Source organism: Notechis scutatus, chromosome 1 (assembly GCF_049901735.1).
Source record: "Notechis scutatus isolate UNSWTSFEM ecotype Mainland chromosome 1, rNotScu1.2, whole genome shotgun sequence".
Taxonomy (NCBI): Eukaryota; Metazoa; Chordata; class Lepidosauria; order Squamata; family Elapidae; genus Notechis; species Notechis scutatus.
Genome location: NC_142009.1, coordinates 29,597,056 through 29,612,774, shown reverse-complemented (window position 1 = coordinate 29,612,774; position 15,719 = coordinate 29,597,056). Strand labels below are relative to the sequence as shown.

Sequence of the window (15,719 nt, the reverse complement as noted above, 5' to 3'; positions counted from 1 at the left end):
TTGAGGTAAAACGGGATAGTTGGAACATTCAGAAGTACACGGTCCATTAAAGACTGTATATGTAAATAAAAGGTTTAAAAGTAGGCAACTTTCGGGAGCAGTCATGCAAGCCACACACGGTTTGGTTTTGGACCTAAGATAGGAATCTGTTTGCTCTGTGGTTATGGGATGCTAGCTGTGTGTAAAAAGTTGCTCTCCCCAGACATCTTCTTGCCCCTTGATATTCAAGTAGCTAGAGAAATGACAATGCTTTTTTCTTTTCCAAAACACATTAATGAAGACCTAAGAGCAATGGCATCTCAAATGTTGCTGATGAGATATCTGGGTGTTAGTTTCTTCTTCTTCTTGTGTTACTATTTTCTGTTTTGGTCTCATTGTTTCTTTTGCTTACCCAACTACAAAGTGGAATTTATACTGTTCATTTTTATTGAAGGTTTAACTTTAAACCAGAGATGTACTGTACTACGAAATCCCAGGGAGTTTTTTAGCTCTTAGCTGTAGTCCTTAGTCGTTTATGTCTTAGCTACAGTCCACAAAAAACTCCAGATATTGTTACCAAATTATAACTTTCAGCGGGACAGAAGAGGAAGTGTATTCATTACATGACTGGATAATAAACATTTTACTTGTATTTAATTTTAATTATATGCAAAATACATTAAATCAGAGTTTGTGTTGAGGCAGCTTTACCCTTGACTTTTTGAAATGTGACTTTCAGTACTTTAAGGCCAGAAAAATTGCAAAATAATAATAATAATAATAATAATAATAATAATAATAATAATAATAATAATAATAATAATAATAATTAGAGGCCTAGTATTCATCGCCATTTCCTGATTTCTCTGTCATAATGTTACTTTTATACAATGAAAGGATTATTGTTGGTAGAGGAACTGTTGTAATGGAATATAGAATTATGAAGTTGAAAGGTGTCAGTAAGACCATTTAATTTTATCTCTTGTTGTGTGCAGGAATCTGAATTATTTGTTGGATTTGCTGCATCTTGGATAGGCTTTCTAGTCTCTGCTTGTACAGAACCAATGAAAAAGTACCTGTCACCAGTCTTCAGTTGAACTGCTCTTACTAGTAGGATTTTGTTTCTAACATTCAGTCCAACAATGCCTTCCTGTAACTGAGATCTATTATTTGATATTCTGTACTCTGGAATAGTAGAAAATAAGTCCTAATATAGGATTCTGTAGGACATTTTTTCAATTATTTGTAGAATGCTGTGAAGAGCCTCTCTTTCATTTTTCTTTAAGATTAAACATACCTATTACCTCTAACCTCTTTTCTTAGGGCATAGTCTCTAGTTCCTCAGTTGTCTTTGTTGTCTTTCTGTGAATTTGTTCCACTTTCTCTTTAAGTGTGATGCCCAGAACTGAACACGATACTTGAGCTGGGATATTACTAAGGCAGAATAAAATGATTTATGATATTAACTGAGGTAAATTAGTAATGTGTGTTGGAATTGACCCTAGTAACAATTGTAAATGTTGTCCTAAAAGCTTGGCAACCGATATGCCCTCTTCAGAAATTGGTTTTAAAAACACATACAATCACAGAGTTGGAAGGGGCCATTTAGAATTTTAGATCATTAGCTCAAATCTGTTGCAGGTTCAGGAATTCAGATTAAAGCATCTCTGATAGATGACTGTCCACGTGTTTACATATGTGGGGAAAATATTCATTTAGTTCACATGAAGTGCAGACCTAATTTTAGAATGTAGCATTTTGACATTCTGCGATTCTATTGATGCATCTAATACTTTCACACACAACTTTCACATAAAATCTATAATAATTTAGATAATCAAGAAAGGACAGAATTGATTTCCCTCCAGATAAAGGAACCAAATGTCATTTTATACTTTCCTATCTGGGAAATTGTGCATTTTAAATTTTTTCCCTTTTATTTTTGTTCCATTGCTTTAACTGTTATTTATTTTAAAAATACTGTTGTAATGGTGAGCAGCTGACCCTTTAAATCAAAGCTAGTCTGATGTGCCCAAAAGGAGTCACTTCACCCTGTTGGTCCAATAAAGGAAAAGAAGAAGGTTCTGTCAGGTTTGGGACAGGAAGGGTTTGGGGAGTTTTTGGAGAGACTTGGTTGGAATCCTGGAAAAGGGCTTACCTCAGTCAAGGTGGGAGATCGAGCTGTTTTGGCTATAGTTAAAATTGCATTAGGATGTTTTGCATTTAATTTTAAACACTGATTGTATGTATTTAGAAGATTTTTTTGGCATGTTCACTAAAGTTGACTTTTTGTTCCAGTCCTGACTGGTTGCTTTCTTTGACCTGCTTCAGCTTGGCTGAGGTACTAATTCCCAAGTTTACATTTCCCCTTCTGTATCTAGATTAAAATTGGGCGAGGATTTCCCTTTCAACCCTCTCCTGGTTCTCCAGAGGAAGGCTGGTGTGGAAGGGAGAAAATGGTTTATAACAAAGGAGTGGTGGCAGTAGAGACCTAATGTGCTCTTTTAGCTGTAGGTGCAGGTTACCTCAGAAGCTAAACATCTTCAGAAAGAACAGTTGGTTTGACCCTGAAAGGGTCTTTCTTATTATAACTCTAGATTTAGAATAATCCAAAACATATTTCACTACTGATACTAATTTGGGAATGTTAGATGTTGTTAATCTATCTACACTAAAGTGTAAAATGAAGAGACATTTTACAATTTTAACATGTACTGTACACAATGTACTGCCATTTTGCAATTTTAGACAATCCAAATTGCTCTTGCAATATTTCCGTTTGTTTAAAAAATGATTAGCAATCAACAGATGGATAGTATCAAGACTGCAGGAAGTAGTAGTATTGTTTATACCACGCTGGTAAGGCCATATTTAGAATACTGATTCCATTTCACTGGATGGAGAGTCTGGACATTAATTGGTGGTAGAGATTGTATTTTGTAGGCAGAATATCCTAAGTCTAGTATGATGTAATATAGAGAGGTTTAGATGGGGAGGTAGTTAAGTGAAAAGAACCTTTTTCAGAGGAGAGAAAGAGATGAGCATTCTGTTTGCTCTTGTGAGAAAAACTGAATCTGATTTATTCAGCGTAAAACAATTTTATAAACTAATGTCATGCTTTTTTAAAATTCAGTTTAATTCTTTCCACTCCTGAATGTGAATTGAAACCCTTCTATTCAGAATGATGTTTGTGTTTTCTATCTGTATAGTCCACTAGGGGTAAACAACCTGAAACTCTTCAGGCTTTTTGAACAATAAGGGCCAGACTTATTGAAGTTGTGATCCTTACGCTGGCTTAATGTTATGGGAGTTATAGTCTAAAGTATGCTAAGATTGCTTTCACTGCAATATTGTAATAGGGGATGCTACAATCAATAGCAGGCTCTCATATGGATAAGAAAGGGGGCTCATTTGCCTCATCTTCCATACCTGTATATTTTGGAGAAGGAATGGGCAATATATAAACTTCCAGTGTATTTCAATATGGCTAATGCAGAGGATTAATGGGAGTTGCCATTCATCAGAGTTTGGAAGGCCACCTGTAACCTACTCCATTTGTAGGAAAAAACAACAACAATACTTCTCTTGTGATGACTGATAACTATAATTTATCCCCTTTTCATTCAAGATGTTATCCAATGTTGCCATCTATCTGTGCACCATCTGTGTGGGTATCATGTCTTACTACATGGCAGACCGCAAGCACCGCAAAGCCTTCCTAGAAGCTCGGCAATCTCTGGAGGTCAAGCTCAACCTTGAGGAACAAAGTCAGCAGCAGGTAAGAATCTAAGAGTTCCATCTGCAGCTTCTATTTTGTTTCTGGATCATATCCACATGGGCAATTCAAAACTTGAGTTTAATATCTAAGAAAACCCATTTTCTTAGTTTTTGATTTCTAGATTTGTATGTAGGTACATATGAATGTGCATGGCAGAACTATTTTTGCATCAAATTTACTGGGCCCATCTCTGAGAAAGTTACTGGCCCAATTCTAGCTCACTTGTGAGAGCCATGTTAGTTTCTATTCAGAGGATTTTGCCTCTTTCCTGGAGTTCAGAACTTCTCATTTAAGCTTTCATCTCATTGGGAGGATTCTTCCTTGTTTATACTATTATAGATTAGCTGTTTTCAGTGAAATCAAGAAAGAGGCTATGGTGACACTGCTGTTCCCATAGCAACCCATTTCTCTGTATCTGCTATCAAAGAATAACCCTCTCCAGGCCCTCAGTAAAAATGCACTTAATAATCAAATTATTTTCATTCGGAGCAATTCCCAAAACTAAATTAGAATCTGCTTTTGAAGCAGAAACTTCATGAAGATGGCTAACTGAATAAAATTAATCCTCAATTTGACAGAATATTCCTTCTGCATTCAGCTTGTCTTCTCTTGTGAGCCGATGCTAAATTAGACTCCAGTTGTGGTCTCGCCATTGAATTAAATAGAATAGATAGGATGAGCTGAATCCAACAATGCCTTTCAGATGGAGCACAGAGGAAGGTTGGATTTAGATTGAAGGTTTCTAATGTAGCTGGAAGACAAGCCATGCAGAGCTATAAAAATTAAAACTTATATTTTGAATTGTATTGAAATTGTATTGTATTGAATCTATTGGTAACCAGTGCAGTACTCATAATATGGATGGAATCCTGTTAAAGAAACCCTTGCCAACCAGTAAGTGAACTGATACATTTTGAGCCAACAATAGTTTCCAAATAATTATTCAAAAGGAAGCTCCAAGTTATATAAAAAAACTGAGTTGTATCTTGGCTGTTCTCAGCATTTTCAACTCACCAGTAATCTGGCTAATTAAGAAAGACATGAGATGTAATTAGTTTGATAGGCTTCATCTTCAAACACCATAAACTGGTACATAGAGAGCTAAAATAAAGATACACCAAGATCTTTCTTTCTGATATAGTCTGAATTATCTTTCATGTGTTGAATTTTTTGCAGTTTAAAACTAGAGAAATAATTCATTCATAGCTCAAAAAGTGGGTTTTGAACCTCTGATTATAATTAAAAATATTTTTTTCTGACATGAATATATTAGATTTTCAGAAAAACATGTTGCAGTTAAACTTCTGTATATCAGCAATTTATATGGGGAGGGGGGAAGGAAGGACGGAGGGGGGGGAGAGAGAGAGTGTGTTAATCTCAAACAGAATATTGGAGACAGGAGAGAAAAAATATTTAAAATTGTTCAGGTGAGGCATATAAAGTTCCTTGTCCTGCATTAATGTTGGCAACAACATTTTTTCCTGTGATTATGAGTAATAATGGTAAAATTTAGCGTGGGTGAGATCTGAAAGCTGAAAGTTCTTTTGCAAAAGAGGTCAGTAGGTCTTTTGTTGGTCTGGTGTAAAAACACAGCAGAATTATGTCCTAAAAACTAATGCAATATATTTAACCACATTAAGAAATACTGCAAAGTGATACCAGTTTAAAATGTTGCTTCCCAACGTACAGCACAATATTTTTTCATAGACATGACAGATGATAGGCTTGTGTTGCCTCAATGCAAACAAACAAACAAACCTACAAGATACCTTTATCAATTGGTTTAGGTCTACAGTATAGGGACAAAATTAGTCTTCCACTTTTATTTTTCTACTAAAGCCTTCCAACTTTTTTCTTGTCCTCCCTCCTTTTTATTGTAACGTCATAAATCAGGATATATTATATTATTTCATTGCAGATTATAATGCAGTGATGTTTATATAATATGATTAAAAAATAACATTCTATTATTTAAATAACACAAAGTATTAAACTAAAAATGTAAAAGTTCTGTCAGTATTAATTGCCATGATGTCAAAGGGTAAGAGTATTTAATTTTTCATCCAAAGTTGAATATAAAACATTATATTCATTAAAGTATTAATTTTATGATAGTAGTTTCAGTGTTGAACTTAAAGTTTAAATAATTGTATTGTTACTTATATGTGTAGGTGTGTATATATGTTGATAAAAAGAAATAAAAGCTAGATGAAACAAATTTAATAAAAGTTAAAATACTAAAAGGTAGGGTAAAAAAGAAAAAGGGAATTTTAAAAAATTATTGATTTTTTATACATTTATTAATTTGCAATGTTTGTTTGGCTCTCTTAAAAACCAGAATATAAGTGGTTATAATTATCATGTTTCTTGATATATTGTATGCAAGGGAAACATTTCTGCTTAAATTTATTTAAACTTCCATTGTGTCAGTTATACTGTTAGTTTTCCCCTTGCTGTGCATTCTTCAGTTTTAAGTTCCCAACTGGACAATTTTCAGGACTGTATTTTTCTGTTGGGATGGATTTTCAGGAGGGAGGACCAAGAGATAGTGAAATTTAGATTGTTTGGGAAAAAGAGAGTCAAGATAGCTCATTCATAGGAATTCTTAGAGTATATCTTTAACAATGAAAGCTTAGTTTTGCAAGATTTCTCTTTATAGGTGAGAAATACTGTAATAAGGGAAACTGCTTAAAATATCTCTGCAAGTCTTCCATGTTTTTGGGGTTTGTTCTGACAGTTTTTTCCCCAGTGTTGAGCAAAATTTATCCTTAGATAAATTAAATTTAGATTTAGATTTCATTAAATTATGGTATTTCTTGTTATTTTTTTGCAGACTATACCTAATAGTTGTGGTTTCATTTCAAATTTATATTCCAAAATTTTCTACATTATACTATGCAGATCTTTTCAATACGTTTGAGGTCTTTTATAAGACTTTTATACATTCTCTTCTGATTTTGCCTAAGTAAGTAACTGTTTTGGTGATAAATAGCAGTTCAATGAGTAAGAGTCTGATTTTTCAGCAAGGCAGCAGTATGGGGGGAAAATGTTTAAACTTCTCTCACCTGTGTTGAAAATCCTGATCAGTATTGGGGAATGGGAACTATAATTGTGTTTTGTATTCAAGGATGCTGTTAACTAAGATCTAGTTTCACTTCAGAGGTAAAATAGAACTTACTCCAAATGCCTAAAGATCAAGACACATTCTAGTCTACCCTTGAGCAGATGGAGAAGGAATTATACGTCTCGGTTTGGTTTCAAAATGCAACATTTTTAGTGCATAATATTTTGCCTGGAGGCTTGTAAACAACATGCCAAGCACGTTGCTGGATGAAGAGAATGCATACTGAAAGATTCAAAACAACATTTTCATTTCAAACTGCAAGCAGTTTAACATATATGCTTTACTTGTGCTGATAGAGATTAGGAGAAAAGAAGACTATTAGAAGAAATTCCTTCCGTCTCTTTTAACAAAATAAAGTGTTTCTGTTTTCCTTCCATCCCACAGTTCCAATCAGATCTGTCCATTTCTTGTAATTGAACCTTGATGTAAGATGGAGTCACTATGGCAACCCATTTCCAAGACAGCAAAAGGCAAATATTTCCAGATTAGTCAAACTGTTGGTATCAGAAAACAATACAGAGAGCAACAAGGAAAGGTTTCTTTGTTGCCCAGGCATAAAGATGAGTTTTCTCTGTTCAACAAATTTATCCTACCGGTATCTCTCCTGAATTTTCACTGAAAATTATAAAAGCTTCTGGGTTTGATTTTAAGATAGGCAAGCAAAGAGAATAAAGGCAGACATGTCTCTGATATATAGTTTGATTAGACCGGTTGATTTGGTTGTTTAGACTTTATATAATATATAATAATATATAAACTATATGGGACTTGTAGCAGGCATCTTTCTGAGATGCAGTTTGTCAATCTTGACTTCCGTTAGACTGCTGCATTCTGGCCTCCCTTCTTCACTCTGTTTTCATAGAGACATAGAAGTTGCAATGGTCATTTAGGCCAGCGGTCGCCAACCGGTGGGTGGGCCGCGAGAAAATTTTGGTGGGCTGCAGAGAAATCTCACCCCCAGAGCATCCCCCCAAAGCAATTAATCCAGGCTGTGCAGAAACACAAGGCTGCGCCGCCCACATGGCCCACTCACTCCTTACCCGGTAAACTTGCCTGCTAAATTGCTATTTTTACTTTTTCCGACCATCATCTGTTCTGCTGTGCGGGGAAATTTAGATTAGCTAGGAAGCAGGAAATGGTTGGATTTCTTGCTTTCTAGCTAGTCTTTAGATCGTTGGCTCTGCTTTTAAGTACAGCCGAACTTCCCTTAGGACTGAAAATTTGCTTGAAAGCAAATTCAATGCAGACTCACGGCAAGCAAATTTGAGAGACTGAGCTAGCCAATGGCAGATAGATAGATCACTGAATGATTCTGTGAGCAACTCAATCTGCCTGCCTGCTTTGCCTGATTTTGGGTAAAAGTTGCTCTTTTTTTAATAAAAAATCCAATATTTATATAAATATTTATAATATTTACATACAAGCCATGCCAGTCACATAACCATCAAGCCACACCCACAAATTAGGCCACACCCACAGAACCAGTTAGTGGTCCCTGGGATCTAAAATTATGAGTTTGGTGGTCCCCGAGGTCCAAAAGGTTGGCAACCTCTGATTTAGGACATGAATCCGACTGATTATTCCAGCTGGTATTCAGGCAAAAGTATCCTCAACAGAGGGATTCTAGCCTTTGCTGAACTTATTTAATGCATGGGAGCCCATCACTCCTAATAATTCAAAATTGTGGTTTTTTTTAAAGAAATGTTTTGTTCAGTAATCTAAGGCTGTATGTATAGTAGCTTTGCTGACACTGGGTCTACAAATTTGTTTTACTTTTTCTGTAATTCTACTTCTCTTTATACTTCCCACATGTATTTTAAATTTTTTTTTAATTTTCATTTTTTCTTCCCTGGAGAACATCTCCCTGACATTTTACTCCCTCCCTTCCAACACTCATAAAGGTAGTCCTTGATTTATGAGCACAATTGAAATTGGAATCTTGATTGTTGAGAAAAATGTTCATTAAGCAAAATGCAATGTGATTTTTTGCGTAGTACTGCAATACCTGCACTCCTTGTGGCAGTCATTAAGCAATTTCCCAGATTGTTAAGCAGATGGTACAAAAGAGCTGCCTGCCCAAGGATTTCAACTCTGCATGATCCTCCCAGCAGCCATCCTTTTTGGTTTTAAATGTTCCTGCAGCCCACCAAAGATTGTCAGTTGTCTTCCATGCATGGAGGGAAATCTTTGTGAGGCTTTCACAATCTTCAGGATTTCAGCTCCATTTCTGCAGCCTGTTGAAGGATTTCCCCTCCCCTCCATGCACATGAAGATTTCAGCTCTGTTCCTGCAGGCCAAAGGATTTCAGTTCTTTTTTTTTTCACCTGCTTGCAACTTTTCCTTGCTAGCTTCCCAGATGACTTTCTGGGGAAGCCAGCAGAGAAGATTGCAAATGACGACCACAGGATCGCAGGTCATTTGGCAATTGGTGATAAATGCAAGCTGGTTGTCAAACCCCCTAAATGCAGTCACATGCCTTCAGGGGTGAGGCGGTGTGATATTTTATGACAGTCAGCAATGCTTTGTGGGCCATAAAACACCCTTTCCAAGGCTGTCATAACTTTGAATGGTCATTAAATGAGGGGTTGTAAGTTGAGGACTATCTGTATATTTTTGTACTGGGTTGGATTGGTTTGTTTTTCCTAGTTATCAGGGTGGGTGTTTTTGGTACTTCAGAAAATGAATTCTCAGTTCTGAAATAAAGTTTCTAAGCATTGTGAAGGTTTTCTTTTCTATATCATTGGTACTGCTTTTCCTCTATAACTCTCAGCAACTCTCATATTTCATTATATCTTAGAAAAAGTTATACAACCCAGTAGATCCAAAATAATTTCTGTTCATAGTATTGTGGCTGATACTGAATTAAGAGCACCCTCACTTTATATCATTTATTATTCTTAGCTTTAAAAGAAGTCAAATTTTGCTAGAGTTCAGTGCCAAGAGCTGGCTACAGTTCAAAACAAACACCCATACTTGGTCATCATTGACTAGTCACTTTAAATTAGGTAGCATTAATTATATTTTCAGCTGCACTAACAGTCCTTTAGAAGTGCATGTTCGTTCCTGGAACTGCAGATTTAGAGTCTGAGTTGCACATTTAATTTTAAACAGTTCATGGCAGCATCAGAGAATAGATCTATAACTTTTGTAATTTTACTAACCTAAATAAAAAGACAGAATAGATAAAAACCCATAAAGAAAGCTTGTAAAAAGTCAACAGGGTAAAAGCTGTTATAGCAATTTAAGCTGTTTTACTGTGGGTAGAAGGCACAAGAAATAAAATTATAGTACTGTCAAAAGTTTAATTGATATCATTTGGTCACTGATTGCATTGTAGCCAAGTTCTGTTCTTGCTGAGTATAAAAGCAGTGTCGTTTCTTCTTTTCTTTGTTTTTCATTTTCTGAGTAATAAACAATATGATCTCCTGATTGAAAGTGTCTGATCCCATCACAATTTGTTGATGCTTAAGATGCTACTTTGTAGTTGTCTCATTTCATCTTTCATTGTATTGACCTTTCCTATGTTTCATGGTTCTTATATTTCATGTTCCAAGTCTATCTTTGCAGTCTCAGATTTTCTTTTCCTTTATGGCAGATTAAATTGCTGTGGTTTTTAGAGTTAGATGATTGGCAACATCTAACCCAGTGGAATTTCAAAAGTGGAAATCCCAGACTGGGTATTATTTAAATGAAAATACTTTTGCATGGTAGAATTTTTGTGATGTATTCATCATAGAGAACAATTTACTTTGTATAATGTTGCCCTTCATGCTTTGTTGTCTCAGCTTATTTTGTAAAGCCGCTTCTGCAGGAGTGGCCCAGAGGTACTGCTGGTCTTGATGCTGATTCCTATCAGATAGAGTTTCTAAGCATTTGGACGCAATTCCAGCCATTCAAATGTGTAGAACTACTTCTTAGCTTGTAATCCTTCACTGAAAATATTAATCTTCCGGAGAACAAATTGTTTTTCATTACTGAACTGACAGAGCCAATTTGGTGTAGTGGTTAAGGTGAGGAACTGGGAGACCATGGGTTCTAGTCCTGTCTTAGGCACAAAGCCAGCTGGATGACTTTGGGCCAGTCTCAGCCATAGGAAGGAGAGAAAAAATGCAGGGATTTGTCTAGGCAGCATCTGAGAACTGTCCCAAAGGTGTTTTTTTTAAGAGGCAGCTGGACTTTCTTGTTTTTCTTTGAAGAAGTTTCACTTCTCACCCGAGAAGCTTCTTCAGCTCTGACTGTATGGTGAGGAAAGGAAGGGTTTATATTCCTTGCAGACAGCTAGACATTTGCATTCTTTTAATGAGCTGTTAAGGCCACCTGGAGATTTATCTGTGTCCTCAGGGTCACCAAGTAATGCAAATGGGTGTAGGGCCTTCTTGGAACTGCTGAAAGGACTGTGTTGTAGACTGGAGATAGATGATGTTGTATCCGTCTCCCCCTCTGTTAAGAGAAGGCTGTTTAATTTTGACACAGATGGCGTCTTTGATCCCTCTTTCAAACCAGAGGTCCAAAATGTGGACTTTGCAGTCTTCAGAAGAGTGGCTTTTATCTTTTAAATGCAGGTAGACTGCTGAATCTTTTTCCTGATGGATTTGTTCTCCTATGTTCTGTCATAAACACATGAAAACTGGAAACAATTGAATAGAAGAAGAAAAAACCAACCTTGAACTGAATGACACAAAAAAGATCCTAGAGACATCACAGCAGAAAGACACTTATCTTGCACTCCCCTTTGGTTTCTTTACAGAGCCTGTTCTCCTTTTTGGCTTCCTTTTGCAACAAACCAATTTAGTTAACTATATTTTACACTCTACGGAATCCAGTAACCTAATTGAATTAGTTTTCCTGCTTGTTTCCTTTATTTTCTACAAGCTTCATAAAATCACCTGTGTACAACAGAATGTAAAACAACAGGGAAAATACAATACTTTTATCCAGTGCAGCATAAAAAGCTATTAAACAAATGCTAAACCACCAAAATGAAGAAAATGAATACAGCATCTAATACAATCACAAAGGTATTTTTTTTTTTGAGGTTGTGGGCTTAGCATGTTCAAGATAGTGGAACTGGCACCAATTTATACACTATTTATACATGCAGTATAGTCAGGTTCAACTAAGTTTCCTCACCCCCCCCCCCTTTTTTTTGTTTGACTTTGGAATGTGTGCCTGGTGGAGCCTTGGAAGATACTATGTTGTGTGGCCATTTAATGGTGAGGAGCTTGTAAGGCAAATGCTAATACTGTTGGCAGTTTATGGGATGGGTCTGAACGAGTGCCAAGAGAATTTGAATGGGTGATGTTTTCTGTTGCTACTGCTGTTGCCATTCAAATGCTCCTGGGGGAATTCTCAGAAGAGATACAGTGGGGATAATTTGATGCTTCGGTTTTAATGAGCAGTTGAGATATATGAAGGAAATTGAAGATGAAGCTGGGTTGTTTGCTTAGATGGCCAATCTTGTTAGCCTGGTTGAGATTTTCCTCACTTTTTGCCCACCTTTTACTGTATACTGTAAGTTAGAGGGGGGTTAACTTGAGTTTTTCTTAATACTAACTCAGTCCTCAAGATTTAAGGAATACGTGTGTCCTTTTCGCTTATATAACAGTTGCAAAATATTTACTTCATTATTACCGTGTTTCTCACAAAATAAGGCCGGGCCTTATTTTTTTTTGACCCCTGAAAAAACGGCTAGGCTGTCTTTTTGGGGGTGACTTAATTTCCTCCCCCACCTAGAGCGGCCCATATGCACATACCTCTCCACGAGGCCGTTTCTATCGGCTGACGAAAGCTCCCCAAAGGCAGAGTCCCCAGCCGCTTCAGGGTGAGACATGGCTGCCCATGTCCCCTTGCTTTTAGGCAGTCTCTTTCGGGAGATGGAAGCTCCCCAAGTGCAGTCACCAGCCACTTCGATCGGCCGGTAGAAGCGGCCTCGGGGCGAGCGCACACACACACTCCCCTCGCTGCGAGGCCGCTTCTATCGGCAGATCGAAGTGGTTGGTGACTGCATTTGGGGACCTTCCATCGCCCGAAAGAGACTGCCCTAAAGGCGAGGGGACACGGGTAGCCATGCCTCACCCCGAAGCGGCTGGGGACTCTGCCATCAAGGGAGCTTCTATCGGCTATCAGGGTATTCTAGCCTAGGCCACCTGCAGGCCACTCCTAAAGGCAAGTTTTCTCCCCATCCCTCCTGCCCTTCCCCCCCCCATTTCTCTTCACCTCATGTAGTTTTAATGAACGATGTGAGAAATGGCGGGGAAACGCATGGTTTAAATAGACCTAAATTTTGGGGGCAGGGCTTAATTTCACCTCATGCCTAGAAATCATGCTGGGCCTTCCTATTGGTGGAGGCCATGTTGTTGGAAAAACACGGTACCTTCTTGGCTCTCTTCAGTTGTAACTATTTCTGTTGGTCCTCCAGTTTAATTTGCACATTGGGTCCTGGATGTAATTCTGGCAGATTGTGAATTCCATGTTGGTAATCAAATAAATATTGACGGCAGTTACATTTTTATTACCTAAGTTCTTAGCTGAAAATAATAGTTTCACTTCTTTTCTAATATCTCTCTGCAGTGATAAAACTACAGTATCGGGTGCTCTTTTTACAGGTTTTTTTTGGCAAAGTTCACAATCTGCTACACATTTTTAAAACTGAATTGTATCTGCAAAACAAAGTCTAGTGCAGGGGTGTCAAACTCGCAGCCCACGGACTGGATGCGTCATGTGCTGGCCACGTCCACACCTGGTTTAGGAAGGGGGGGGAAGTCACGATATGTCATAAGATGACATGAGTTTGACACCCCTGATCTAGTGCATTCCCTACATTTAGTACTGCCTAAATAGTCCTGATTAAGTTTTCCCGTTATTTCTTGTCATATCTGAGTTGGAGTAGCAGCTCTATCGTCATACAGATTTTGAATAATGCAAAGAAGAGATTTCATATGGTAGTCATATTGTGTGTATATGATGGTCAACCATTTTCTATGCAGTTCAGTTTTATCTGTAGGGCTTGGTCAGAAGCCATGATGCAGAACAATGACACTCCTTTAACTGCCTTTTGCAATACCTCAATTTGAGTGCTGCTTTTCCTTCATGATTCCTAACTATCAGCTGCCAGAAGCTACTCTCGTGATTTCAGAATGTGATAATCCACGCCAGATCAGTTGGTGATAAAACAAGAATTAATACAAAAGTTTGTGGCAATTGGCCCAGAAGACTACTGCGATAGATGCTGCTGACAGGTTCTTCCAGGCATTATATAAGTCATCAGAGTCTGGAGCGGATACTGCCGAATTGTTCATATCTGGAAGAACATTTCTGAATGAAAGACATGATTTTGAGCTTTCATTCTTTCTCACTTTCTCACAATAAGGAAACATCCCCATAGTACTTGAAATATCTTCTACGTGCTTCTGGTGTAATCTGCTACAGTATTAATTGTTCTTTTAATAATTCTCCCATCTTTTCAATATGTCTATTTATTTTTCCATTTTAGGAAGGTTTGATGCTTTCTATTTTGCCCAGACATGTAGCGGATGAAATGCTGAAGGATATGAAGAAAGATGCAAGTCAAAAAGAATTGCAACAGTTCAACACCATGTATATGTACCGCCATGAAAATGTCAGGTAACGAATGTGGCTCTTCTAAGGAGGATATTCTGTAGATCAGAGTTCCCCCAATCTTTCAGGGTTGGTGGCCTGGAGGGGGGGAGGGGCAGGAGCCTTTACCTGCCTGCCCCTACACACATACACACGAACGCCCCCTTGTGCAAACAGGGCCACAAGCACGCACGATGCTTGCAGCGACACTAGTGCCCACGTTACGCTCATAGCAACGCTAGCACCCGCATTGCACTTGCAGTGACACTTTAGTGTTGGAATAAAACAACAGAGCAAAAGTAGGCAATTCTTTTCTTCATGACACTCTATGCAAACTGGTTTCTCCAGCAAGCACCCTGAACCTGTACCACTGAAATCCTAACAGCCAAATATGGGACTTTGTGGTGGTGATAGGAGTTTTAAACAGGGGTGGGATTCAAATTTTTTAACAACCGGATCTGTGGATGTGGCTTAATTGATGGGTGTGGCTTGGTGGCCATGTGACTGGGTGGTCATGGCCAACTCCATGTCACTCACGTCAAGGGGCGCTTCTCCTCGCCTGGCCTCTCATGACTGTGGGGATGCTGCAACAGTCATAAGTGTGAAAAATGATCATAAGTCACTTTTTTCAGTGCCATTGTAACTTTGAATGGTCACTAAATGAACTGTTGTAGGTCAAAGATTACCTGTACAAAAATACAAAAAGCTTTTTTTGCTTGCAAAAAGCTGTCCTAAATACCAATCATTAGATTAAAAATACCTGCAAGCCCGAGTTACAAATCAGGCAGGGTGCCAGAGCACCTTGAGGAATTAAAATAGTTAAAATGCAATGATAACTATCAAGCAGCCAACTCTTGCTCATAAAGTGAAACTCTTTAGCAGAGAGGTCATTTAAGCTCTCCAGAAAAAGCACACTCGGGAAAAGCAATCCTTAGATCCATTTGCACTACTTAAAGATATTAGCTGGTCTCACATCTCACAAGATATCCTAAGGGAATCATCCATATTTAAGGAAAGGTCATATGCCCCCCAGAAAGGCAGTAAAAAATCAGTGCCAAGCTTTCATCCTGTCTCTTGGAAGTACACCCTCAAAAGGACAGTGCCAGATACCACTAAAGCAGTGAAGGAAGACCCCCTCCCCAGATAGAAAAAGAAACCATGAGGCAGGAAAAAATTCAAACATGATACAAATAATTAAATCACAACAGTAGCTGTTGCTTGTTAAACCAATTACCAGAACAA

The 15,719-nt window shown here is 37.7% G+C and overlaps 1 protein-coding gene across 3 annotated transcripts in view; it reads left to right on the top strand.

Moving 5' to 3' along the window:
* The window catches only part of ADCY3 (adenylate cyclase 3), a 69,739-nt gene that overhangs the window by 23,203 nt on the left and 30,817 nt on the right, over positions 1-15,719 (top strand). For all 3 annotated transcript variants that reach the window (XM_087960187.1, XM_026671514.2, XM_026671515.2), the window contains 2 exons: positions 3,608-3,757; positions 14,374-14,504. In XM_087960187.1, coding sequence (XP_087816313.1) covers positions 3,608-3,757; positions 14,374-14,504 — 281 coding nt within the window. The remainder of the gene's footprint in view (positions 1-3,607; positions 3,758-14,373; positions 14,505-15,719) is intronic.